Source organism: Thamnophis sirtalis, unplaced genomic scaffold (assembly GCF_051295495.1).
Source record: "Thamnophis sirtalis isolate CommonGarterSnake01/CBP01778 unplaced genomic scaffold, rThaSir2_p1.2 scaffold_2, whole genome shotgun sequence".
Lineage (NCBI taxonomy): Eukaryota > Metazoa > Chordata > Lepidosauria > Squamata > Natricidae > Thamnophis > Thamnophis sirtalis.
Genome location: NW_028261382.1, coordinates 159,346,080 through 159,371,961, shown reverse-complemented (window position 1 = coordinate 159,371,961; position 25,882 = coordinate 159,346,080). Strand labels below are relative to the sequence as shown.

At 39.2% G+C, this 25,882-nt stretch overlaps 1 protein-coding gene across 1 annotated transcript; it reads left to right on the top strand.

The window, feature by feature from the left end:
* The first annotated feature begins 1,703 nt into the window (after positions 1-1,703).
* CD226 (CD226 molecule) lies at positions 1,704-24,640 on the top strand. The gene is made up of 6 exons (XM_014064239.2): positions 1,704-1,783; positions 2,162-2,506; positions 10,842-11,177; positions 18,807-18,894; positions 19,733-19,799; positions 23,855-24,640. Exons 1-6 carry the CDS (start codon positions 1,732-1,734, stop codon positions 23,966-23,968), a joined length of 1,002 nt encoding a protein of 333 aa, XP_013919714.2. The 5' UTR covers positions 1,704-1,731; the 3' UTR covers positions 23,969-24,640.
* Positions 24,641-25,882: the final 1,242 nt, after the last annotated feature.

The following is a 25,882-nucleotide window of genomic DNA, read 5'->3' as shown; positions in this document are numbered from 1 at the left end:
ACCTGATTAAGAAGGATAAAATATCAATAATAAGGTTAATCAGATGAAATGTGCAGTTCCAAATGCTGAAACGTTACCGTCATATCCTTCTGCTGCTGCTGTCTCTGGCTCATCCTGTCCTGAGTTTAAATCAAAACAGCTATCTACCTCGGGTGGCAGAATAGTGCAAGGTGTAATTTATCTTGGCACACTGCTTTGCAGCCCTTAGATAATACATCCGATATCAGAAAGCGCATTGTGCTGCTGTCCTGAGTGGAGTCTTTCATGTGGCATTTTACTGAGTAATTTTAAATTAAATATGATGGAATTTCTGTTCAGTATCATCCTTGGAACTTTGCAACCGGGAACAATGAAATGCTTATCTTGTTTCCCAGTATCTCCATTTCACAGCTAGGTGATACAGCCTGAGAAATTATGTTTCAACCAATGTCATTTCTTATAACACTGTTAAGATTGTCTTCTGACTTGATGGGCTATGCTTGCCGTGTGATATACAGCTTTTGTCTGTTGGATTAAAATAGAAGTATTTGTTTGTTTACATGATTGACACAGCCACCCATCACACAAGCAACTGGGCAGCTTACAAGGATTAAAACCACAGAGAAAAACTAACAACCTATAATCCCAGTGTACAAGGATAAAGAATAACCCTACTCATTTGACATTATATGAATCAAGAAAGCTCATGTTGACAACAGGAGAGCTCATCTAGCCACTTGGCCCAATGAAAGACTATCAAGGTCAGGATCATCTAGATATCCAGGGAAATGCTGTTTCACATGCAGCTGCTGTTGCTGAAAAAGCATGACTCTGGGGTCCAACAAGATGACATTGTTTAATAGGGGAGACCTGGTGAACGCCCTCCCTGAGCAAAAGCAATTGGGGAACTCTAACAGATTTACATCTGTTGAAATAACTATGAACTTTCCTATGTTGGAGATTGGGAATGTATTAATAATTCTAAAACAATGGAATGGGAGATATAAAACTCCACCCATAAACCGTGGTAGTGCAGTGGTTAGAATGCAGTATTGCAGGCTAATTCTGCTGACTGCCAGAGTTCGATTCCCACCGGGTGAAGGCTGACTTCTATCCTTCCGAGATCACTAAAATGAGGACCCAGATTGTTGGGGGCAATATGTTGACTCTGTAAACTCTGTAGACCTGAAACTAAGGGAAGGCTTTATTTGTTCCCTGGCAAAGAGATTCCTTTGCACAACGAAGGAAGGAAGGAAGGAAGGAAGGAAGGAAGGAAGGAAGGAAGGAAGGAAGGAAGGAAGGAAGGAAGGACATAAGAATCAGTAAGCATAATTTTACAGATGGCAACAAAGTGCTGCCAATGCTTCCATTCAAAACACTAAGACAGAGAAATTCAACTGTGAGAAAAGAAGGAGCCAATTCAGGAAGGTCAATCAATCAATCAATCATCAATCAATCATCAACCAATCAATTTTCTTAGCACAAACTTAGAGTACAAAAGTAATATTGGAATTGATCTAAGGGGGGAGGCTAGCCTGTAGTGTCCTAAATTGTCATGGAATACATGACAACTTGTGTAAATGAGCTTCCTGTGTCGCTTTACAGCCACCCCTGCACTACAAGAGCTCCTGAAAGTGATGTAGCCCTTTTGTCTTGCTAGTTCAGATAAAAATACCATCCTCCCTACCATGTGACTAGGAAACACAGAAAGCATAGATGAAGCTCTCTCAGTCCTTTTTTGCTGTGCTGAAGATGAATTGCCTTGTGTTCTTCTTGGTGATGGCTTTTCTACAGTCCTATCAAAGTAAGATTCATTTCTTAACTAAAACATTTCTTTCTTGTTGCTGTTTTGCCTTAAAAATCTATGAAGTTTTGAAGTAATTTATTCCAATAAAAGTAAGACCGCTGCTATTTGTTTCTAGTGTCGCAATCCTATGGATGTTTAACTCATTCGTGAATCTGACTATATTCAAAATGAATTGGATAATGGAGAAATTGTAGTCAATATTATAACCTCCTTGTAATATTATTAGTAATAACTTTGGAGATGGGTTTCCAGAGCTTGCTGTGCAACTATAAAGAGTTTGGGTTGAGGAAAAGACTTTGTTTGATCAGTGGCCACGTGTCAAATGGATATTTTTTGTGACTCACTTTTTAACAAAATAAAAATGTTTTGTTTTAGGCAATGTATCTTTAATGGCAGAGGGAAAACATGTGGATTCGATTGTGAGACTCTCCAGTACCATGGCTCTTAAATGTGTCTGCCCAATGAATGCATCTATTTCTCAGATGGTATGGGAGAAGGAAGAGAATCAAACAAAACAGCTCATTGCCGCTTTCAGGCTGCCTTATGATCTACATATAGAAAGCAACTATAAGGCCAGAGTCCTGGTCACTAATTTTACCTCAGACAATAAGACTTTGATTTTCAGCAACGCCACTGAGAAAGATGTTGGTTTTTACCTATGTTCCTTTCATACTTTTCCACACGGGATCTTGGAAAAGACAATACACGTTGTTCAATCTGGTAAGGTAAATCTGTTTATTTTCATTTTATAAGCTACTGGTAAATTCAAATTCTGGATATTTGCTTTCAGAGTTGAAAGGAAATCAAATTTCAGTGAAGATCAGAGGTCGGTTGCTCCCGGTTTTACTACCGGTTCACTTTGTGTGCACTTTGCATGCGCAGAACAATTTACAGTGAACTGCGCACATGCACGTACCACTAAACAACATGCTGGCAACAGCAGCAGTGACCGATGAACCAGTTCAGGGGCATGGCCAGCCTGGGTTGCTGCCGGTTCTGCGACCCAGGCCAAAATACTCCTACCGGTTTGGTTGAACCAGGCCGAACCAGTAGCAACCCACCTCTGTTGAAGATGCTCTCAGATGAGTTTTTCCTACCTTCCCATTGATGTTACAGTGAGTTTCAGGCAGCTCCTTCCTCACCCAAAGCCACTGATAGTCGATATCTTCTAAAGGAGAAAGAACAGAGGTAGATTTTTAAAGCTGGGATGCTGCCAAGGAAAAAGAAGATCTTACCTTTGTCTTCACATTCTTAATTAGTTAACTGACCAGGGATTAGACTAAGTAATATTCAATGTTACTTTTAACTCATTAGTTCTATCAAACAACAAGTGTAAATTTTGGAAAAGCATAACAAAACATCACCTGTCAGATACACTGTTCCTTTACAGATATGGTCACCATCTCTGCCTGGGTTCACACCTAGTGCAAATAATAAGCATAGTTTATTTGGTTTGGTTTTGTGGGTCTTGGGAATGCCATGGTTTGCAAACTAGGTTTATTCATCATATTTTAAAAGTACCCTTCTCCCAGACAGAGGAAGACTTCATGACTTTATGACTTCATTCAGTGCGTGAATTCAGGCTACTGTGCTTTATTCTACAATGGTGGCATAGAATAAAACATAAAGCAGTCTCTTTCTTTTGCACACACCACATCCCCCCACTTTGGAGCCTCGCAACACTTGTATGAAACAGGAAGAGATTATTTTACGGGAAAGAGAACATTGAAAGAAATGGAGGAAGCTATTCCTGGTTCACCTGCCCATCAGTTTTGTACTCTAAAATGAGTCCTTATTTCTTCACTGCATGGAATTCTGACTTCTTTTTTGCTAGGAAAAACATTCCTTTGCAACATCATTAAAAAAGGGAGGGAGAAGAAATTTGTGAGAAGAAGGTTCAAATGGAAAATTCAAGAGACTTCACCTCCCTGTTACGTGATTTTTTTTATTATAGTTTTTTTGTTTATTCATTTTCATAACATATAATCACATGTATATTATTACATAGCCAACATCATATTGTATTATTAAATGTTTACATCAATTCATCTTACCATCAACTCCCAAAACAATTATTAGTTCTTCTGCTCTCCATACACCATATTTGTACCTTGTCCATCACTTTCTTCTCTCTCTCCCCTCCCCCTCCCTATCTCCTTTCTTCCCTCTGTCATCCTTCTCTACTTCCCCTTCCTCTCTCCTTCTCCTCTCTCCCTTTTCCACTCCTCATTTCTCTCCTCCTCTTCCCCCCCTTGCCCCCACTCCTATCCCTCTCTTCTTCCCTTACCCTACTCTACTTCACACTCTTCATCTCATTTACTTGGTGTATTTTAGCTTCTGAGAGAGCTCCATTTTATGTTGATGGTATTTATAATTCCTTTTCAATATACATATTTAATTTTAACATGTATTCTCCTCCTTTAAAAAAAATAGAACAAGAAAGTATACATATAGAGTCATTGTGCTTTTAACACCCCACCCCCCCAGCCTATTTTTGGTCAAGATGTAGACCTGGTTACAATTCCCAGCTATTCCCATCATTATCTTTATATAATTATACATCCTTACATGCCCCCAATTTGTCTTTAAATCTCAATAGTTTCCCATTGTAGGTTTATTTCATGTTCCTTCTCCATTTTCCATATTTTGGATTAGATTACCCTTAATTGTCTATAAATGGCAATCCTTGCTGCTCAATGTTCTTTACAATTCCCTTAATCCATTATATAGAATAACAAGCAGTAAACATCTCACTTTATTGATCATCTTAAAAGTTCTATATATGTCCATGTTTCATATATTTTAACCCATTATGTGATCTTGAAAGGATTTTTCTGAGAAGAAAAAATCTTCTGCATTTATACATAGCAGGAGATGTTGAAACACAGTGGTAACAAAAACAAGAAAAGAAATGTTCTTTCTTCCATTCTTCTGTTTATTTATTTAAAAAAATTAAAAATTCTGCATTATGCTTTCACAGCACTTGCAATATTTTCTATCGCCTTCAACCAAAAATGTCATATTAAAACTATATTAATTTTCCTCTTTAGCAATGAACAATTTTGCACTTAAATCTATTGCTGGTGGGTTTAGAGAATGAGTCAAAAGCTCTTGAGATGTACTTTTCGCAGGTACATCTTTATCTAAAAAGAAAAGGTACCAAAGGAATCATTGCTTTTCTTTATAGATGCTGTAGATTATTGTACTCACTACTGTTTATTCCATCCATTGTTAGAAGCCTTTAATTTTGGAAGCTGCCACTGTATGCACATGGAAGTAGAAGACTGTATCCCTGGCACCCTTTTATTCATGAACCTTCTCCCAGCTGAAATTTTAATTGCTGCTCGGTTGGGACTTTGATTATGCTAATATCTCATTCAATGTTTCTCAACTTCAACAACTTTAAGAAGTGTGAACCTCAACTCCCAGAATTCCCTGGCCTGCATTGCCAGTTGGGGAATTCTGGGAGTTGGAAGTCCACACATCTTCAAACTGCCAAGATTCAGAAACAGTGTTCTGGTTCCTTGCCCATTCAGAATACTCTCCTGAGATGTGAATTTTAATTCTCAAAATTCCCCAAATAGCCGTATAGAATAGAATAGAATAGAATAGAATAGAACAGAACAGAACAGAATAGAATTCTTTATTGGCCAAGTGTGGTTGGACACACAAGGAATTTGTCTTTGGTGCATATGCTCAGTGTACATAAAGAAAAATAAAATACAACACTTAATGATAGTCATAGGTTACTAATAAGCAATCAAATTGTTCTAGGAAACAAAACAATATAAATTATAAAGATATAAGCAACATGGTTATAGTCATAAGAGGGAAGAGATAGATACTAGGAAGGATGAGAAGAAGAATAGTAATACAGTCTTAGTAAATAATTTGACAGTGCTGTGGGAATTAGTTGTTTAGCAGAGTGATGGCATTTGGGAAAAAGCTGTCCTTGTGTCTAATTGTTCTGGTGTGCAGTGCCCTATAGTGTCGTTTTGAGAGTAGAAGTTGAAACAATTTATGTCCAGGATGTGAGGGGTCTGTAGATATTTTCACAGCCCTCTTTTTGACTCATGCAGTATACACTCCTCAATGGAAAGAAGGTTGGTAGCCATTTTACAGAGAATACTCAGACTAGGGATGGCTATTTTAAAGTCCCCAGTTTAAATTCTGAACAAATGCTAATGAAGAATAGAATAGGAAGGTTCAGGCTTAGAAAGTCCTCTATTCCAGCAAGAAGGATAAAATATAATTAGAAGTACAATTTCTGAAATTGATGAGGAACTAGACATTTGCCTTCTATAGCTGATATCAAGGCTGAACCTAAATATTTGTAAGTTTGGCTGAGACAAGAAATAAGAGATTTAATTCAAATTATTTCATTTTAAAAAATCTGTGACCAGTAATTTGTTTCTAATGAATATACAACATTTTAGATAAATATTTTGAGTACATATTTGGTCCTTCTTATAACACTCCGGAACAACCAAAGATGTGTATGTGATAAAAGGAGCTTTTTTTTTGGAGACACTGATGTTCATCAGATAATTGTAAATCAGTGACTGTGACTACAGTTTTGACACATTTTTTAGCCCCTGTCTATTGTTGTCATTCATTGTAACATGAGTATACTTCAAGATTATCTGGAATAGCACAACATCAGAAATGTGAGGTTTCCTTTCCTCCACTTTTAAGAGTTCTTTGTTGCAACTCAGAAAGTACACTTTTCAGAAGATGTCAATCTTCTTGATCATCATTAGGAACAAGTTTTTCTTCCTTAGTTCTGTTCTCACCACAGAACAAAGTTTCCTTAAGATCTTATCAAGAATCATAAATCCATGAAGTTTAATGACAAAAAACTATAAACTCTGAATTTCCCAATCTGGCTACTGAGTCACAGATTGTGCTACTGAACACAATCTATGGCTAATCCAACTAAGGATTATGGAAATTGATGAAACTATTTCTGGAGGTCACTAATAAGCCACCAAGCATAATTAGGCAATATGAAAATAGTTTTTAAAAGGGCTACTGAAAATTAAAGAGCAATATGGCCATATTTTTTCATGCATGGACATGTGTTATGTGATGGAAAATAATTTTAAACAACTATGGCTTATGTATCATGTGTCAACTCAAGTCTGTTACAATCAACCAAAAGGCAGTTTAAATTATAAAAACATGAGATGGTTGTAGGGCAGGAAGAAAACCAAAGGCAAATCGGTAGCTTAAGAAGCCATAAATTTGAAAGTAGGCAATTCAGTGAAAGGTAGCCATAAAACGATATGCATGCTTTCACATCAATGAAGGGGGTTGACATGATTCTTTTTTTCTATTGTAACTATCTGCTGATGAAAAACAAGAGTAGATGAATAAAGTAAAAATACGTGCTTAGAATTGTGTTTCTTTAAGGTAATTGTGTCTCAATTACCTCCAATAGACCGATTAGATCCCACAGATTAGGCCTCCTCCGAATTCCATCCGCCGGCCAATGCCGACCGGCGACTACCCGGAGGAGAGCCTTCTCTGTAACTGCTCCGACCCTCTGGAACGAGCTCCCCATGGAGATTCGAACCCTCACCACCCTCCAGGCCTTCCGCAAAGCCCTTAAAACCTGGCTGTTCTGACAGGCCTGGGGCTAAAGAGCTTTTGCCCCCCCCCCTTCGAATGGTATGGTTGTTGTGTGCTTTTAAATTGTGTATTGTTCTGTTTGTCTTTTTATCCCTTATCTGTACCCCCTTCCCTGACTTGGATTGTGAGCCGCCCTGAGTCCCCTTCGGGGAAAAGGGCGGCATATAAATGCAATAAATTCAATTCAATTCAATTCAATTCTTGTAAATATAAAAAATTGCAAGAAAGTCTAGGGAAAAAAAGCTGAAAGCTCCATTAGATCCACCAAACTTCTTTCTTAGAAGCACCCAATTTTCTTTGGCCCAAATCATTCTTTTAGACATTTTCTTCACTTCTGTTTTGCTAAAAGTGGAAAATGTCTGACATGATTTACAGTCACACTAGGTAAATACGTTTTAAGAAATGTTTCTGTCCCACCAAAGTAAAGGACAAAACAGTCAGAAGGGCAGAGCTTTAATGATGCAGTTGCAGCTGTCAACTTGACTTTTTTTTATTCCTCTGTCGACACCCCTGAGTGATCAAACACATTTAACTTCTTCTCCTGTAATAACACTTCTCATTTTAGAAAATAAAACAAAATGATTAATTTTTCCGCTGCTTTTATTTATTGTATAGATCAGTGTTTTTCAACCTTGGCAACTTGAAGATGTCTGGACTTCAACTCCCAGAATTCCCCAGCCAGCATTCGCTGGCTGGGGAATTCTGGGAGTTGAAGTCCAGACATCTTCAAGTTGCCAAGGTTGAAAAACACTGGTATAGATTATGCCCAACAGCCAAAAGTAAACAGCCCAACCAAAGAACTTCTAAGACACCCCCACCAAAAATGACAAGGCAAGCCACTAGAACAGTGGTTCCCAAACTTTTTCAGTCCACCGCCTCCTTGGTGCTACAAACTGATCCTCAGTGCCCCCCACCCAGTGGTGGAATTCAATTTTTTTTACTACCGGTTCTGTGGGCGTGGCTTGGTGGGCGTGGCTGGGGGTTATGTGACTGGGCAGTTTGCACGATGGAAGGAAGATAGTAATAGTAAAATTCAAAACTGTAACAATTAATTGCACATTTATTCAAAATCCAATTTAAAAACATTTTTAGTTAATGTTAATTCAACAAAATTATTGAACATGATCCAGTGATACCAGGTTTTCAAAGTCTGATAGTCATTTATCAAGAACCTTAGTAACTAGTAACTTAGTAAACTCAGTAAAATTTAGTAATTACTTCACTGTCCAGTAAATTCTGTGTAATACAGTACATGCCTGATCATTCACACATACACTGCTGCCTTTTGTTTTTTTCAAAATAACAGGATGGGGTGGGGGTAGAGAAGGAAGAAGGCTTTGTTCTGTGGTATCTGCCATTTCAGAAATACTCATTATACTGCTCCACGTGATCAGTCTTTCCGTATTCCTCAATATATTGGTACCCAGCAGATGGTCAAAACCCTAGTAGTACTTTTGAGTCATTTTATTAAGACTTATAGGCCGCCCTTCTCCCTGAGGGGACTCAGGGCGGCTTACAATCATAATGGTAATACTTATGGAGCTGTAGATGATACTGTGGCAAAATACAAGCCTTGCAGCTCATGTATACTCATACTACATAAGAGTGATGCCATTATTCAGGTTTATCTGTGACAAAAGTCTCACTGTGTATAAATATCAAGATGGGAAGGGCACTTTATTTAAAAAAACTGCAGTGTTTTTACTCCATTTGGTTATAAAACATCTTGTTTGACATACTGGGAACATTTAGACAGCATTTTCTTCTAATATGGGACGTTGTTCTATCATAATTTTGTTTTGCTTTGCTTTTTCCTGTATGTGACAATATCCAACTTTAGACAGTAATTAGACCACTTTTTTATTTACTTTTTAAAAAACAGTATATGTTGGAAATGCTTATCCCTTTTCCACAATCTCCCCTATATTTCAGCCTTCAATGAGATTACTTTGCAACTCAAAGTTTGAGAAACCACCCCAAGTGCCCTTCCTCCCGTTCCTCGCTTTTTAAGGCCACCTCTACGAATGGAGCGAGGAGGCAGAGGGGGGCTAGACTTCCCCCCACCGCATGTTTACCTATGTTGCATTTCTAAGGTGGGAGGGGTAGAAATAGGCAAGAGTGGCGCGTTCATGTGGAGCGGGTGCAAGAGGAATTGGGGAGTGGCTCCGTTGCACAGGCACGCCACAGCGCAATCCTTGCAGAGGCGGCTCACAGCGCAGCCCCGGAAAGGGAGTCAGAAGTAAAGCCATTTATAAAAGTGCGAGAGGCAGGCAGGCAGGCAGGCAGGCGAGCGCTCTTGTGCAGTGACATCGGATTTGCTGCAGGGCCAATTCCCAATCCCTGAAATGCAGGCCCAAGGACAGCCCTGTTCAGTCCTGCATCTCTGCTCCATGCACAGCACATGCAGAGTCGTATCAGAGGAGAAATGCAGGCAAAAGGCTCTTCTCTTCTTTCTCTGGCCCCTCTTTGCCCCCCACCCAGCCTGACATGCTTGTATGCCTCTTGAATGAGCAACTGAGTGAGTGAGCGAGCGAAAAATCCTTCCACTCTGTGGGACGTTAGATTGAATTTCACCCCTGCTGGAAGTGCTCAGTTGACTGGCAGCCAACAGAGCCCCAGGCAGAATTGCGCCCTGCGAGGGGGCCACCTCCAGCACTCCTCTGCCACCTCCCTTGCCTCTTAGCACCCCCTGCTGCCCCCTTGCCTCTTAGCACTCCCCTGCTGCCCCGCTTGCCTCTTAGCGCCCCCCTAGGTCATCCCACCACCACCCCGGGGGTGGTACCGCCCACTTTGGGAATCACTGCACTAGAATGTAAACTGAGAGCAAACCTCACTCCTTACTAGCACTGATGATGTTACCTAGTTTGGGCAATGAAATGTCTGCAAGGAAACAACGAAAGTCAGAGAGTACAAAGGACCCCTCATTTCAACCCTGAGCTACAAATATTCTCTTTTATAAATTATGCCTTTCAATTATTAGGAACCTGGTGTAATTATAATTAAAAATAATCATTAGCAGCATGTCATATTAAATAAAAAATAAAGACAACAGAGGTATAATAAATTGTAAGAGTCAAATCACAATGACAATCCATCATTTAGTTTCTAAAGCCCAAATTAGGAAACAATATTTTACTCACTATCTGAAATATAGTAAGGATCAAGTGGCATTTCTCAAAAATCTAATTGATTCTCACCTTTCTGATCAATTGATGTTATAATCATGTAGAATATTGTAAATGGTGGTTTTAAATGTTACTTGTGTTTATTTTACTGCTTTATATTACTGTTTTTAATTCACTTGTCAGCTGTTTCCAGGGCTTCTAAAGCAGACAAGGCATGTAACATTTTTGAACAGAAATACATTATGCATGACATTATCCCTATCTCTCCCACTTACTTTTATCATTTTTTTTCAAAACAGGAGCATTTGAATTTTCAAACTTGTCAATTCATCATTTGATTACTAAACCAGGAGAAAATGTCACTTTTAAATATCCGTTTAATTCTGATGTAGCAGTGAATCAAATGACATGGGAAAGAGTGCAACCCGACTGTATAGATCTTATAATCCAGTGTGCAGATTCTGAAATGCCAATCTATGGTTCGGATTATCAAAACCGTGTAGACTGTATCTCCGAAAGTTCAATTGTACTTTTGGATGTCACAGCTTCTGACTATGGAATGTATCGCTTTTCTTACGACAAGGTGAATGGAGAAAATGGAACTGGCTGGATAAAACTGTCCTCTAATAACTTTGGTAAGTTAAAGGGAAGCATATAACGATGATAATGATGGTGCTGAGTCACATAGCCAGCCAGATGTTTGGTCTGGATTTGGCATTTTTGTCCATCTGTCGAGTCTTTCCCAATGTCCTGAGACAGGAGATGTTGTCATTTAATAATTTTAAAAGTATTGTTGCAGGATGTAAACTGTTCCTAGTAAAGCTGCATTTTGCAATTGACTGATTCTGATTTTGTCAATTTCTGATGGTGTTCAAGTAGATGTTTTGGAATTGCACCCGAGGAACCTATTACTATTGGTCCTATCTTTGGTTTCATTTGCTACAGTCATTCTATCTGCAGGTCTTTATATATTTTGTGATTTTTTCTCCTGTTCTCTCTCTTCTATGCTGCTGTCTCCAAACATAGAAATGTCTATTAACCAGATTTTTTAATATTCCTTATCAACAGTTAAGTCTGGAGTGTTGTGTGGCATGCAATTGTTTGAATTCTAAAGTCCCAGAGCCCTTTAGCTGCTTCATGTTCTTATTACTTTGTCTCTTTTGTGGTCCTACCAGTTCTTGCTTTTGGGCAAGTGGTATTTCTTGCAGATCTTCCAATGCACCATTGTTGCTACTTGGTCATGCCGTTGTTTGTAGTCAGTCTGTGTGATCTTCTTGCAGCAACTAACTAGGTGGTCCACTTTTTCTTCAGCTTCTTTGCAGAGGTGGCATTTGCTGTCTATAGCTGTCTTTTCAGTTCTGGCATTGTAGGTGTTTGTTCTTGCGGCTTGGTCTTGTGCAGCCCTTTAGTTTGACACTTCTCACCTTTGCAATATTTATTTCTTAACAACATTTCACCTTTGCAACATTTCCTTTCCTGCCTACTTTTTAACCATTCAGTCGAAGATAATGGGTTCAACCTTTTTCATGCCCTTTCGTTTTTCAGATGTTTACCAGTCACAGTACAATTTAACATATATTTATTTAAGAGCAATGTAAGGAGTGCGCGCGCACACACACACACACACATTATATATGTAATGTAATATATATAAAATTATTATAAAGAGGAATCCTAGGTTCTTGGGAACAACTCAATGTGTATGATGGCCAACCAACTCCAGCTAAAGAACCACTGGCTGTGAGACCAAACTAAAGACCAAGCTGGCCTACAAGAAAGAGCAAATGAAGAATAGAAAGGAGACTTAGCAAAGCAAAGTCTTACATGGCCAATGCATTAAAAATGCAGCAGGCAAAACGGATAACGAAACCTGGCAATAATTAAGAGCAAGAAAATTGAAAAGACTAAACTAAAGTGTCAAACTAAATAAAAACTAAATTACTGCATCCTACTGGAAAAAAAACCCACCAGGTTAAGCAATGAAGACTAAAGAACCAGATCTGTGTCCTAGAATAACACAGAAGACCACAAGTCAAACTGATGGAAATTCCCATTAAAAAAAGAGAACAAAATCCCTTTTGCATTTGTAGAGCACTGTCTTTTGAATCTTAGACATCATATTAAGAAAAGGCCAAAATGGTTACATCCATGTTTAATTTGTTCATAGAAATAAACTTCTCATGGCTCTCCTGGGTCAGGTAACAATTTGCTTAATATATATTAAAAAAAATTACGACAATACCTTCTATCACAGTCTATTCAGAGGGTATTGTTTTGATGCCACTTGGACACATTTTCCAAAACATCAGGTAGAGGTTTTTCATTGCTATGATTCTTTCCGATTACCAGCAGATGCCACAAACTGAACACATTGCAAAGCTCAGTCTGAATTCTGGCTCAGACCCAAGAATGCATCCAACAATCAGGAAAATATATCTTCCCTTCTTCCGGCTTACAAGTTTAAGCTCTTTTCTTACAAGATCTCTTTGCAAGAATATCTCCCTATTTTTGCTGCCCCTCTATTGATTTCCCTTTAGAACTGTTCCCATTGAAGCTGAATGGGCAACTTCAAACCTGAGGTCCAGGTATCTTATTCACAGAGCTTAAGTGATAACAGACTGGTCCTTTCTCCACTCTTCTATATCTTCTTCTGTCCTTCTAGCTTTCTTTCACTTTTCTTGTTTGTATTTACCCTCATTTCTGCTTCTACATGTTTCCCAGCAGTTTTGGCAAAAGAGGAAAGTTGCTAGCTAGTCAAAGTTGATAAGAAAGTAATCAAGAGAAATAATGCATTTCCCAGGATAGAATAGAATAACAGAGTTGGAAGAGACCTTGGAGGTCTTCTGGTCCAACCCTCTGCCTAGGCAGGAAACCCTACACCACTTCAGACAAATGGTTATCCAACATCTTCTTAAAAACGTCCAGTGTTGGAGCATTCACAACTTCTAGAGGCAAGTTGTTCCACTGATTAATTGTTCTGACTTCAGGAAATTTCTCCTCAGTTCTAAGTTGTTTTTCTCCTTGATTAGTTTCCACCCATTGCTTCATGTCCTACCCTCAGGTACTTTGGAGAATAGTTTGACTCCCTCTTCTTTGTGGCAAGCCTTGAGATATTGGAACACTGCTATCATGTCTCCCCTAGTCCTCCTTTTCATTAAACTAGACATACCCAGTTCCTGCAACCGTTTTTCATATGTTTTAGTCTCTAGTCCCCTAATCATCTTTGTTGCTCTTCTCTGCACTCTTTCTAGAGTCTCCACATCTTTTTTCATCGTGGCGACCAAAACTGATACAGTATTCCAAGTGTGGCCTTACCAAGGCATTATAAAGTGGTATTAACACTTCACATGATCTTGAGTCTATCCCTCTGTTTATGTAGTCTAGAACTGCATTGGCTTTTTTGGCAGTTGCTCCACACTTCTGACTCATATTTAAATGGTTGTCCACTAGGATCCTTCTTACAGTTACTACTATTGAGCAAGGTACCATATACTGTACTTGTACATTTTGTTTTTCTTGCCTAAATGTAGAACCTAATTTTTTTCACCACTGAATTTCATTTTCTTAGATGGTGTACAGAAGATAGTCCTTCTGTATCTTAACAAACTTGAACATTAACAAAACTAAATTCAATGGTGAAAAAAATAAGGTTCTATCTTTAGGATCGAGAAAAGATACCGAAAACCTTGTGCAGAAAACTAAATGAATATGAACGTAGCAATTTAAATATTAGTAGCAATAGCAGACAGACATTGACAATAAAGCCATAAGTCCCTCGTAAGTATTTTTGTTTATTGAGCCACAAAATGTTTGTTTGTTTGTTTGTTTGTTTGTTTTAAAAATCAGAATGCATTCCAATCAGAATGAAATGGCTGGTACAGAAAATTGAGGCAGAGGCCTCTTTTCACAGGCTGCTCCTTTGCAACTCTGATGCTTTTTCCCTGTCGTCAGCCACAGCCATTCTTCGATGTGGCTTTTTTCATTTTTTACATGCCTCATTTATCACTTTAATAGAATCAGTTTCATTGTTTGCCAGCAGTGACCTTTTGGAGGTTTTTTTGCTCTCTGCTTGGATTTTGGGACTTTTGTTTGCTACCTGTGCTGCCGATCCTGATTCCAGACAATATGACTGCTAATCCTCAAACCTGCAAAGTCAATTAATAGCATTTAAAAAAAAAATTAAAGCAGCCGTAGCTGGTTCAGGAACGCCAGTGTTGTTGTTCCTGAGCAAATGACATAGCAAAGGGCCAGATTTCCAACAGGAATCTTGGCTACTTGAAGGTGGTGTTACTGGATGCATCTCTTTTTTACAAGAAAAACGCAGGAGAGGAAATCATACAGAGGTGGACCTGATGATGCTTAAGCACTCCACACCTTTGCTTCGTCTTCCACAAGGCTCAGTGCTGTCACAGACCTGTTCTTACACTTTGTGTGCTTAGCAAACATTGCAAACCTTTTAGTAGCGAAGCACCTAACAAGCGGCTCTACCGTCTACCTGCTTGTTTGGATTGAGCGTGTTGGAACTGACAAGCTGTCAGTGTTTCTTTTAGAGAACTGCAGTCGAGGGGCAGTGAAGGTTGAAATCACCCACCTACATGTTTCTAGGGCTAAACTTCAAAGCAGGCTTAATAAGTATTTCCTCTCCTTGGAGATGGGAGGGTTGTCAGAACATGCGATTTGTCTCTGCTGTCCACATCTTGCTTCTAGGAAATAGGCTGATACATTAAAACTGGTGGAAGTTTATGCCTGACTTGAAATCCTGAGAAAAAAAGAAAAGAAAAAGAAACAGACCGTTTTTGTTTGCATCTCAGTCACTACAAAGAAATAAAGAACACCCAGGCATTAGTTGTTCTTATTTTTAAAAGAGATTCTGAATTAAATAAAATAAATAAGGACAAAACCATGATCATTCTGAAACTAGATTACCTCATCAGCTCTTATTAGCCAAATAACAGAGAGCTGGCAGATTTCTGAATGCTCCTGATATGCAGTCCAAGTTGTATTGTGTTTGCAACTTTCTTATTGGCTTTGGGTCAAAACTGACCATTTTGTTTGCAGAGTTTGGTTGTGGGGAAGGTTGAAACCATTTTTTTGTATACCATGTCTTCATTCCAAATCATGGATGCTTCAGAACACTGGTGAAGATACTTTGATAAATTTCAATTGACTGCTGAACTTAAGCGAACTCTCTGTAATGATTGAAGGGTTAAGGGTATGAAGGACTCTGAAGAAGATACCATACATAGGGTTAGGTACTATCCAGCCCTAACCTTGTGAATTCAGGCCAGGTGATCAGTCAGCCAATCTTCTTCCTCCATGCCAATTCTGAAGAAGTGCTTTGAAAACTGGAGGTGTGACAGAAAAGATGTCATCCAGCTTAACAAAGTGCTTTTTAATTAATTAGCACCTGGACCAATCTCAAAGTCTCCCAGGGTCATTTGAAAACCCTGGACTGTACAGTTTTAGGCAGGGAGGTCGTGGAATAAGACAAGAGGGGGCTGGAATCTGAAGTCCCCAATAGCACTTAAATTTGTCTAAGATTTGTTGCATTTTTGAAGGGGACACTTAGGGCCAGAACCACTAATAAAATGCACATTCTATCTTCATCCTATCTTCATTCTTCTGAAATGATTCTGTGGATCAGGACATCTCAACCTTGGTTTTAGATCCATGCATCTCAAAGCTACCAAGGTTAAGAGACATTGTTGTAGATTCTTCTGCCTAGATCTGTGATGGCAAACATATGGCACGCGTGCCAGAAGTGGTACACAGAGCCATCACTCCGGGCATGTGAGCTGTCACCAATTGCTCTTCCGGGTTCTGGTGCATCAGCCAGCTGGTCTTCATGCATGCGGGAGCACCAGAAGATCATCTTCCCAGCATGTCCATGCGCACCAGGTGGCTGCTGTTCTGATTTCCGGCATGTGTGCAGGCGCACAGGCACCCTCCCGTTTTGGCACTTGGTGCTGAAAAGGTTCACCAATATTGGCCTAGATTAAGTGAAGGACATTGTTTAGTTGTGGTAGACTTAACAAGAACCGTGGTGGCACAGAGATTAGAATGCAGTCCTGCAGGCTACTTCTGCTGACTGCCGGCTGTCTGCACTTTGGCAGTTCGAATCTCACCTGGTTAAGGTTGACTGAGACTTCCAACCTTCCGAGGGGTGTGTGTGTAAAATGAGGACCCAGATTGTTGGGGGAAAATATGCTGACTCTGTAAACCACTTAGAGATGGCTGTAAAGCACTGTGAAGTGTATAAGTGCTTTTGCTATTGCTATTAGATTTGCAAAACACAGGTAATCGGTACTTTATTATTTTTGAGACTCATTCATTGCAGCAAATATAGTCTCAAAAACAGATCGGGAAATATAACCTATTATAGGATTTTATAAGCAGCAATTCCCATCTGATGATAGTTATAACTCCATTAAATCACATTTTCATAGGCTGAGAAGTATTCCAACAGAGTGTGTTGGCTCTTTCAGCTTTTGAAGTCACACATCAGTGACATGCTTTATTCCCAAGCATAGCTTTGAGAAATAGGCTAGAAACACAGTCTTTCAGTTTTATGCCTCAGACAGTAGCATAGAAAGTTAATAATCAGCTTTACCTGGTCTTTTTAGAAGATCAGTTTGATAAGGTTCTTCAAGACAATTGTTATCTTCCTCAGCCTTTGAGATTTGAATTTATATGGAATATAACATAAAGACTACTTTCACATAGGCTTTCTGTTTTTTTTATTTAAAGAAACTAATCCTTTTAAAAGTGTCATAGATTCTCTAGGAGTTCTTATTATGTGATAGTATCTAAAGCCTGTCTTAACATAGTAAAGCAGAAATTTTACTATTTGCTAACAATACAAAAATGGAACATCCATAATATCCGATTCTCAGATAACTATCTTGGAAGGTTTCTTATTTGCGAGAGTCCTTGATACAGTGTTGGAAACAAAGTCCCCACCCCTCTTAATGCCTCTTGAAATAAAACGTAAAGAACATGTTTTGAAAGCTATCTGTGATTGATAAACTGTCACTCATGATAACTTCATATTGTAAGGTGGGGAAAAGGAACTGATCATTGTACAGAATTCCTTCCAATGGCCCATACTCTCTCAGCACTACAGGGAGCAACCTGAAGTTACATTTAGAGAGCCACAAGCTTCCACAGCTCTGCTGACCTCTAATGGTCTATGACAGTGCTTCTTAACTTGACAACTTTAAGATGTGTAGACTTCAATCGCAGAATTCCCCAGCCAAGGTTTCTTAAAGTTGCCAAGATTGACAAAACTTTGGTCTAGGTTTATCAAATCCAATTACCTAATAGGAGCATGTGCCAGGAGCTGCCTATAGAAGCCTATAATGATTCCTTATCAACAAAATACAATGCAGTTTTAATCTTTTCATTGTATTGGATGCCAACAAATTATTTCTCTTTGTACTTAGAATTCTTTGCCCACAAAAGTGCATATAGTCAAGGCTATGATTTTCCCAGTTGCAATGTATGGCTGTGAAAGTTGGACCATAAGAAACACTGAATGCCAAAGAATTGAGGCTTTTGAACTATGGTGCTGGATAAGACTCCTGTGGATCCCTTGGACTGCAAGGTGATCAGTTGACCGGTTGGTCAGTTCTAGGGGAGATCAACCCTGACTGCTCTTTAGAAGGCCAGATCCTGAAGATGAAACCTAAATACTTTGGCAACCTAATAGAAGGAAGGACTCACTGGAGAAGAATGCTGAGAAAGATTGAGGGCAAAAGAAAAAGGGACGACAGAGAATGAGGTGGCTGCATGGAGTCACCGAAGAAGTAGGCATGAGCTTAAATGGACTCCAGAGGATGGGAGAGGACAGGAAGGCCTTGAGGAACACTGTCCATGGGGTCATGATGGGTTGGACATGACTTCGCAACTAACAACAACTTATAATTCATATACAGAAACTGATTCATGGAATGTCTTCTATAAGCACTACGTGGAGGCAAACATGATACCATTTATGCTCAAAATAAAGTCAGCTAATGTGGATTAACTTGACTTTCTAAATTGATTACAATTACAATGAGATAATTACAACAATCTCAGAAGAGAAGTAATTTTTCTGGATTCCATGCACTCTACTATGGTCTTCTTGTCCTTCTCATTTCTTCTCATATATTTAATACTTCCATATGCATAGTATAAGTTATTTGAAGTGTCTTCTGATGATTCATTGTTCAGAAAATCAACATTTCATCTTATTGATTATATTTACCGTATTTCCTTTTTAGAACCTTTATTTACTAAGCTGCATATAATTTTTATTGGAAGCGGTGCCTTTTTAATCCTGATTATTATGATCATACTTATATACAGAAGGTAAGATATGATTTGATATTATAGTAGAATGCATCCAGTTTACTATGTTCCAAAAATTTGTATGTTGTCATGATATCTAAAGCTTTTTTTGTAGCTTTATCAAGTTAATGTTGTGCTGATCTTCATACAAGGAGAGAGGGTTAACTATGTGGTCTTTGCTGCAAGTTGTTACAGTTGGCATGGAAGCATTAAGGGGAACCTATCTTGCTGATTTCTGCCAAGGAAAAGAGTTTTTTCATGCCTCAGTCTGTAGCAATTGGTTGAAAATGTTCAATTACAAGGTAGTTAATGGACCTTTGCAAACACATAAAAATGTGGTTTTTGTTCCAGGCTTATCTCTTTCCGAATCTCATTCTGAATATCACTAAGAGTCTAAAATGGTTCTTGTATATTTTTATTAGAATGTTTCAATATAATAAAAAATACAAACCAAACCAAACAAAAGGAGATATAAAATAAGATAAAGAGAAAAGAAATAATAAAACCATACTTTCCCTCTCTGTCAAGTAATTGTCCTCTCAATATTTTCCTCATTCTCGTCATCTGTTTTTAATCCTTGAATCCCCAAATCATCAATTAAGTGTTTTCTTACTTCACCAAAAAGTCCATATAAAATTTCCAGGTTTTTTTTTTAAATAAGAAGAATCTTTGTAGGAAAGTATGACATTCTTGATGGGAGGGAAACTACTGTGCCACATATTTCAGTTAAATTTATTTGCATAACATTTTATTCAGCTGCACATCCTGATTTAGTTGTGCAATTTAAAATAATTTAAGTTTTAATCATGATAAAAAGAATTAATAGTTAACAACCACCAAATTATTTTTGTTCATTTAGTTTTTGTGTCACCAAAAAGAGAAAAAGAATTAAGAAGATGAGAGACTACAAAGCTACTTGCAGACAGGTACGTGCAAATGGCAAATTGTTTTATTGGTGGATTTTAAAAAAATCAATACTCTCACTGGGGTCAAAGGATCCAAACCATACAGAAACAGTATTTTTAATAACCGTACCAGTTACAATGACAAAATTCCAACAGTAGTACATGACTAAGGGAGTGTCTTATTAATCAGTGTTATTGAAGGAAAAATGGGTTAGATAAGTATATGGATTAGATCGGTACACATTACTGATTACATTAAGGCAAGGTTCTCTTGATGTTTTTTTCCCACGGTCTTCTGAAAAGATGACCTTGCTAAAGGGGTAAGGTTGAAATGTTCATGTGGTCCTTATATATCACGTTTAGTAAACATCCCTTTTCTTTCTGAGATTCAGAGAATTCCATTAGTCCATTCTATTACATCAGGTGTGTGGATAAAGAGGGACTTCACAGGGGTATCCAACTTAGGATAGATTGTTGTGTCAGAAAAGTAGCTGTGCATTTTGGGTTCAATTAGTATCTCATTGGGGGAAGCATGTCTAGAGATACTTGTTGCAGGAAACAATGGCAAGAGTGGATATGTTTTCAATTTCTACTCCTGACAATCAGAAGTATCTGGATGACATCATGGACCAAGGTGGGCCTTGGCCTGGTCCAGCACAGTTGTTCTTGTGGTCTTAGGATAAGACTTTGTAAAATAAACAATTGCCTTGGCGAAACTCTGACACTCTTCAAACTGCTTCGGGGCAATTTACATAAGATACTCACAAAGCACAAAGTCTTTATTTACTTATTTCTAGAATGGCATTATAACTGAGAATCTATAAGTCATACAAGAACATCATATATTCTATTCAGAATTATCTTGTTTCTCCATAATAGCCATTAGCTGAGCTGATTCTGTTTTATTCCTATTAGGTAACTAATATTCAGCTTTTCATGGTTTGCCAGCTTGGTAGCTTCACAACTCTACCAGCCTGAAAGGCTGAGGATTTGGCTTTCTTTGTTTAGCTTTCTTTGTTCCTTTTCTACGGAGGGAAAAAAATAATAGAAGAATCAGTTGCAACGGAATCTTTCTTCCATTCTTGGAGCAAAAAAAATATTAAGTTGGATGATTTCCATGCACTGGCACAGCAATGATAATGCAGGACGCAGGCAGTAGAAGGGTGGCTTGATGAGATTAAGTCATTTGAAAGAATATTTCCAATAGCATGTTTGACAGCATTTTCATAGAAGATGTTGCATTTCAAAGAACCAGGAAGAGACATATGGTTTATTTAGACAGCTAGTCCTCACTGAACAACCCTCGTTCAGCAACTGGTCCTTGAAGTTGCAGCCATTGCAACATTCCTGTAGTCACATTCATCACTACCCGTGTCTCCCTGAAAATAAGATTAGGTCTTATTTTCTTTTGGGCCCCAAAATAAGCATGAGGGCTTATTTTTGGTGTGTCTTATTTCTTTTTCTATGAACAGGAGGTCCACTTCTTCTGCTTGCTCGTGGCATGGCAGGGGGCTACGTAGTGTGCCAGTCTGCTGCCACAAGGCAGAGGGGATGAAGCTGTCTCCCATGCCCCCACACTGGTTTACTTCAGGGCCCCCACAGCCAGGACATCCATGCACCAATACCTTCTTCACCTCACGACCATGGCACCAGCTCACTGCTTGGCCTCCTGTTCCATTTTGGCCATGAGCAAACAGACAAAGTGAACTGGCAGCCACATGAGCTCCTGCTGCACATGGATGCTGGTGCTGCCGCTGCAAGGCAGGTATTAGGGTGTGGATGGTCAGGCAGCGGGGCCCTGAGTTAAGCAGGTGCAGGGAGCATGGGGCAGCTCCACCATCACCCCGCCTCGTGGCCGCAGCACTGGGAGCAACCAGACAAAATGGGCGAGCAGGCGGCTGCACAGCCTCTTAAGTAGGGCTTATTTTGGGGGTAGGGCTTATATTAGGCATACATGTAAAACATGTGAGGGCTTACTTTTTTGAGTAAGCCCTTATCTTTGGGAAGACAGGGAATAGGAACTTGGTAACTGACCCACATTTCTTACCATCACAGTCAGTGCCTCCCAGGATCATGATTTGTGACCTTCCATGCTGGCTTCCTACAAATAAAATGAATGGGGAAGCCAGAAGGAAATCAAAGGCATGATCACATGAGATCTTTGCTTAGTGACCTGCATTAATTTGCTTAACAACAGCAACCAGGAATTGCTGGTACTGCCATTGCTAGGTGGCACAGTCATGGGATATCACATTTTATGACTCTACCGATTTGTTTTGGTGACTGAAATCTCAGTCCCAATTGCCATTGTTAAGTGCTTGTAGGCATAAATAAATATATATATTTGCTAATAACATATTTGAATGAGCATACAGGCTATGGATCACCAGCATTGTGGAATACCTCCACAATTGTGTGATTGCTTGTCTAGGCAAACCACATTTTTAAAATTCACCATAAATCTCATGCAGAAAGCTCTGGAATGAGACTGCTGAAATGTCATGACATTTGTAGCCATTTTAATTCCAAAATACATTTATTTAATTTGTAACATAGGCAGGTACAAGACCTGGTATGTACTGGGAATATGTGCAAGCTATAGCATTTTAAGCCTTTTAAAAATTTCCTCCAACAATAAGAATTACGGTTAAGTCAACTTTTAATTTGCTGTGATGCTGCTCTGTAACTCTTCTGAGATTGAACACAGGGAGTTCTACAGTTTTTTCTAAATAATACTCTTTATTTGAGTATGTGGTGTGGATTGGAAGGTTGGATAATTATTTGGCTGGGGTAATGCATCAAGTTACATCACGTGATTGATTTGGTCTTGGTTTAATATGTTGTGTTAACTCAGCTAATTATGGATTATATAAACCTCAATTACACAAATTACGGCTTAGCAGTAGATGTGAATTAGTCTATACCTCAACTAATTTTCTTTAATTGTTTGTTTGTTTGTTTGTAGTTTATTTATAGGCCGCCCTTTTCCCTGAGGGGACTCAGGGCGGCTTACAATCAAAAAAGGAAGGGGAGTGTAGGACAATACAAAAAAAGAAATGTGCACAAAGTAAATTAAACTATAAAACTCAACATTCACTCAGCATTCGGGAGGGGCAAAATAAGATTATCCCCAGGCCTGACGGGTTAGCCAGTTCTTGAGGGCTGTACGGAAGGCCTGGACGGTGGTGAGGGTACGAATCTCCACGGGGAGATTGTTCCATAGTGTCGGAGCCGCAACAGAGAAGGCTCTCCTCCGAGTAGTCGCCAGTCGGCACTGACTGGCGGATGGAATACGGAGGAGGCCAACTCTATGCGATCTGATGGGACGCAGGGAGGTAATTGGCAGAAGGCGGTCTCCCAAATAGCCAGATCCACTACCATGGAGCGCTTTATAGGTGGTGAGTAAGACCTTGAAGTGCACCCGGAGACCAACAGGTAGCCAGTGCAGCTCACGGAGGATCGGTGTTATGTGGGCGAACCGTGGTGCGCCCACGATCACTCGCGCGGCCGCATTCTGGACTAGCTGAAGTCTTCGGATGCTCTTCAAGGGCAGCCCCATGTAGAGCACATTACAGTATTCCAGCCTAGAGATCACAAGGGCTCGAGTGACTGTTGTGAGGGCCTCCCGATTCAGGTAGGGCCGCAACTGGCGCACCAGGCGAACCTGGGCAAATGCCCCCCTGGTCACAGCTGAGAGATGGTGGTCAAAAGTTAGCTGTGAATCCAGGAGGACTCCCAAGTTGCGGGCCCTTTCTGAGGGGTTTAAATTTTGTCCCCCCAGCCTGAGTGATGGTATGGTGGTCAAATTTTTGGGAGGGAAACACAACAGCCACTCGGTCTTGTCTGGGTTGAGTATCAGCTTGTTCGCTCTCATCCAGTCTTTAACGGCTTCCAGTCCCCGGTTCATGCCTACCACATCTGCAATAACATCATTTGCAGTGTATTAATGTTTTGATCCTAACTCTTAAAAGTGCAACATGGAAAGTTTGCCTCCGTTGTGAGCATTTGTGTTTGAAGGACAGTCTTTTTTCACTATTTTTTTCCCCATTACTGTCTTCTTCTTCTTTCTTTTATAGTCCCAGCACCAGTACAAAAACTGGGCTGGCCAGCGCTCAGCAAATTCAAGTCAAAGTCCTACTGCAACAGAGGATCCAGTCTATGCCAACTGGGAACAGGTTATGAAAAAGTGAACTTACTGCCTTTTATATCAATGAACTACCTCAACTCATCCCATTGATCTCTGGGATTAGAATCAGAATAGAGCAAGATAACCAATGGTTTTGTTTTTACCTAATAAATCAGGAAATTAAAAAATAGATTTTCTTCTTCTTAGATGCATTGATTTGTAGTGGTATATCTGAACTGTTTTTGTATATGAGACAGAATGAAAACCTACTGTGCTAAATAGAACTGGCAGGACCCAGCCCTTCCGAAGTATGCTCAGGACATAGGATATGTGTTCACAGAATATAAAACAATAGAGCTGGAAGGGACTTCAGAGGTCTTCTAGTCCAACCCACTGCTCAAGCGGGAGATAGTGGCCTTCTTGAGTCTAAATATAATGCTTTTCCTCCTTTCCTAACCCTAACTGGTAAAATGCCACTTACAAATCTCTGCCATTTGCAAAGTGCAGTTCTCATAATTATTTTCTATAATTCACCCAGAAGGCAACCCAGAATGGATACAAATTTGTCATAGTTTGTGCAGTATTCCTGGTGTACATATCTGCAAAACTTGGCTAGAGTCAGTAGGTATACAAACAAGCAATTTAGTTAAAAGAAATTCATGCAGTGATGATGCAACTATTTGTGAATATTTTTGTTTTAACTTATATATTAATAAATGATTCTATGTAAGATCAATTGGCTATTACTTTAACATGGTGTAATTTTGTTTTCTCATTCATAGCATAACACTGAAACAAAAACTTACTTTTGTACAAAGGGAGCTTTCAAATGGGGTGCTGTCAAATATATGGTAACTTTGATTCAGCAGATCTGTCAACAAGATAATGTTATGTGAGAACCATGGTTGAAGTCTGTATCTGAGGGGAAGGAAGAGAAATCTCATCTCCAAAGATTTATGAGGGCAAATGACAAAGTTAATCAATATAAATTCAATCCAGTCATTCTAGATAGTCAGGCAAATGCCTGCAAAAACCAGGAAATTCATATAGATGACTCAATCAGGAGCAAGTTTCCCTTTCAGTTGGGCCTTAAAAGAAGATGGGAAAACCTCCAATTTGTGTTGGTTTTTGATGTTCTACCCTGAGATGACTTTTCTTCTTGGATTGGCATCCCAACCAAAAGAGATCTGGAGAATAAGAAGGAACTAACCTTTTGGGAAATATAGAGATAGATGTACATTAGATTCTTTAAACAAAAATACATTCTGGATTTATCTTGTGTCTTTATATTCTTGGTATGATACACACCCACTCCCCCCTTTATTATGCATGCATATTCCCGCTGACAAGATTAAAGTCTGCAAGATTTTTCCCATTGTCTACAATTCTCAATTAGCTCTAAACTTAATCTACATAACAAATTACCTGTATCTTCTGTGGAATCAGTAGTCTCATGCTGACACGGAATTTATTGTACCTTGCATTCCAGCCACTCTGGTAACTCAAAAAATGAATTTACAAAGGCTAAAACTGATTTCTTCTCTGGAAAAGTGTGGTAGTATCAGGCTTTGCCCAGGATTTTGAGACGGCGTAAATGTATGGATTATGGATTAAGACATTCTCACTGGGGGAGCCAGAAGGGCTAATATGGTATGTACCAATGCATGTATGTGCAAGCACACACTCTATTACAATATCACTAAGATCACATCAGATACAAAGCAAGATTCAGAATAGTTTCTTTCTACCTGAGAAAATAAATTACCACTTCTAGGCACTGTCATTACTGGTTATGTTCTTGGCATGAACGGAGGACATTCCCTAGATCAAAAAGGGATTGCACGCAATTCTGGAAGCTGCAGGGCCATAGCTGATTTGGTCTTGTGAAGTTAGTGTAGACAATGCCTGGATAAATATTTGGTCTAATCCTGGACATTTTCATTTAACCAGTGTCATGCAACATGTCTGAGTCCTGTGC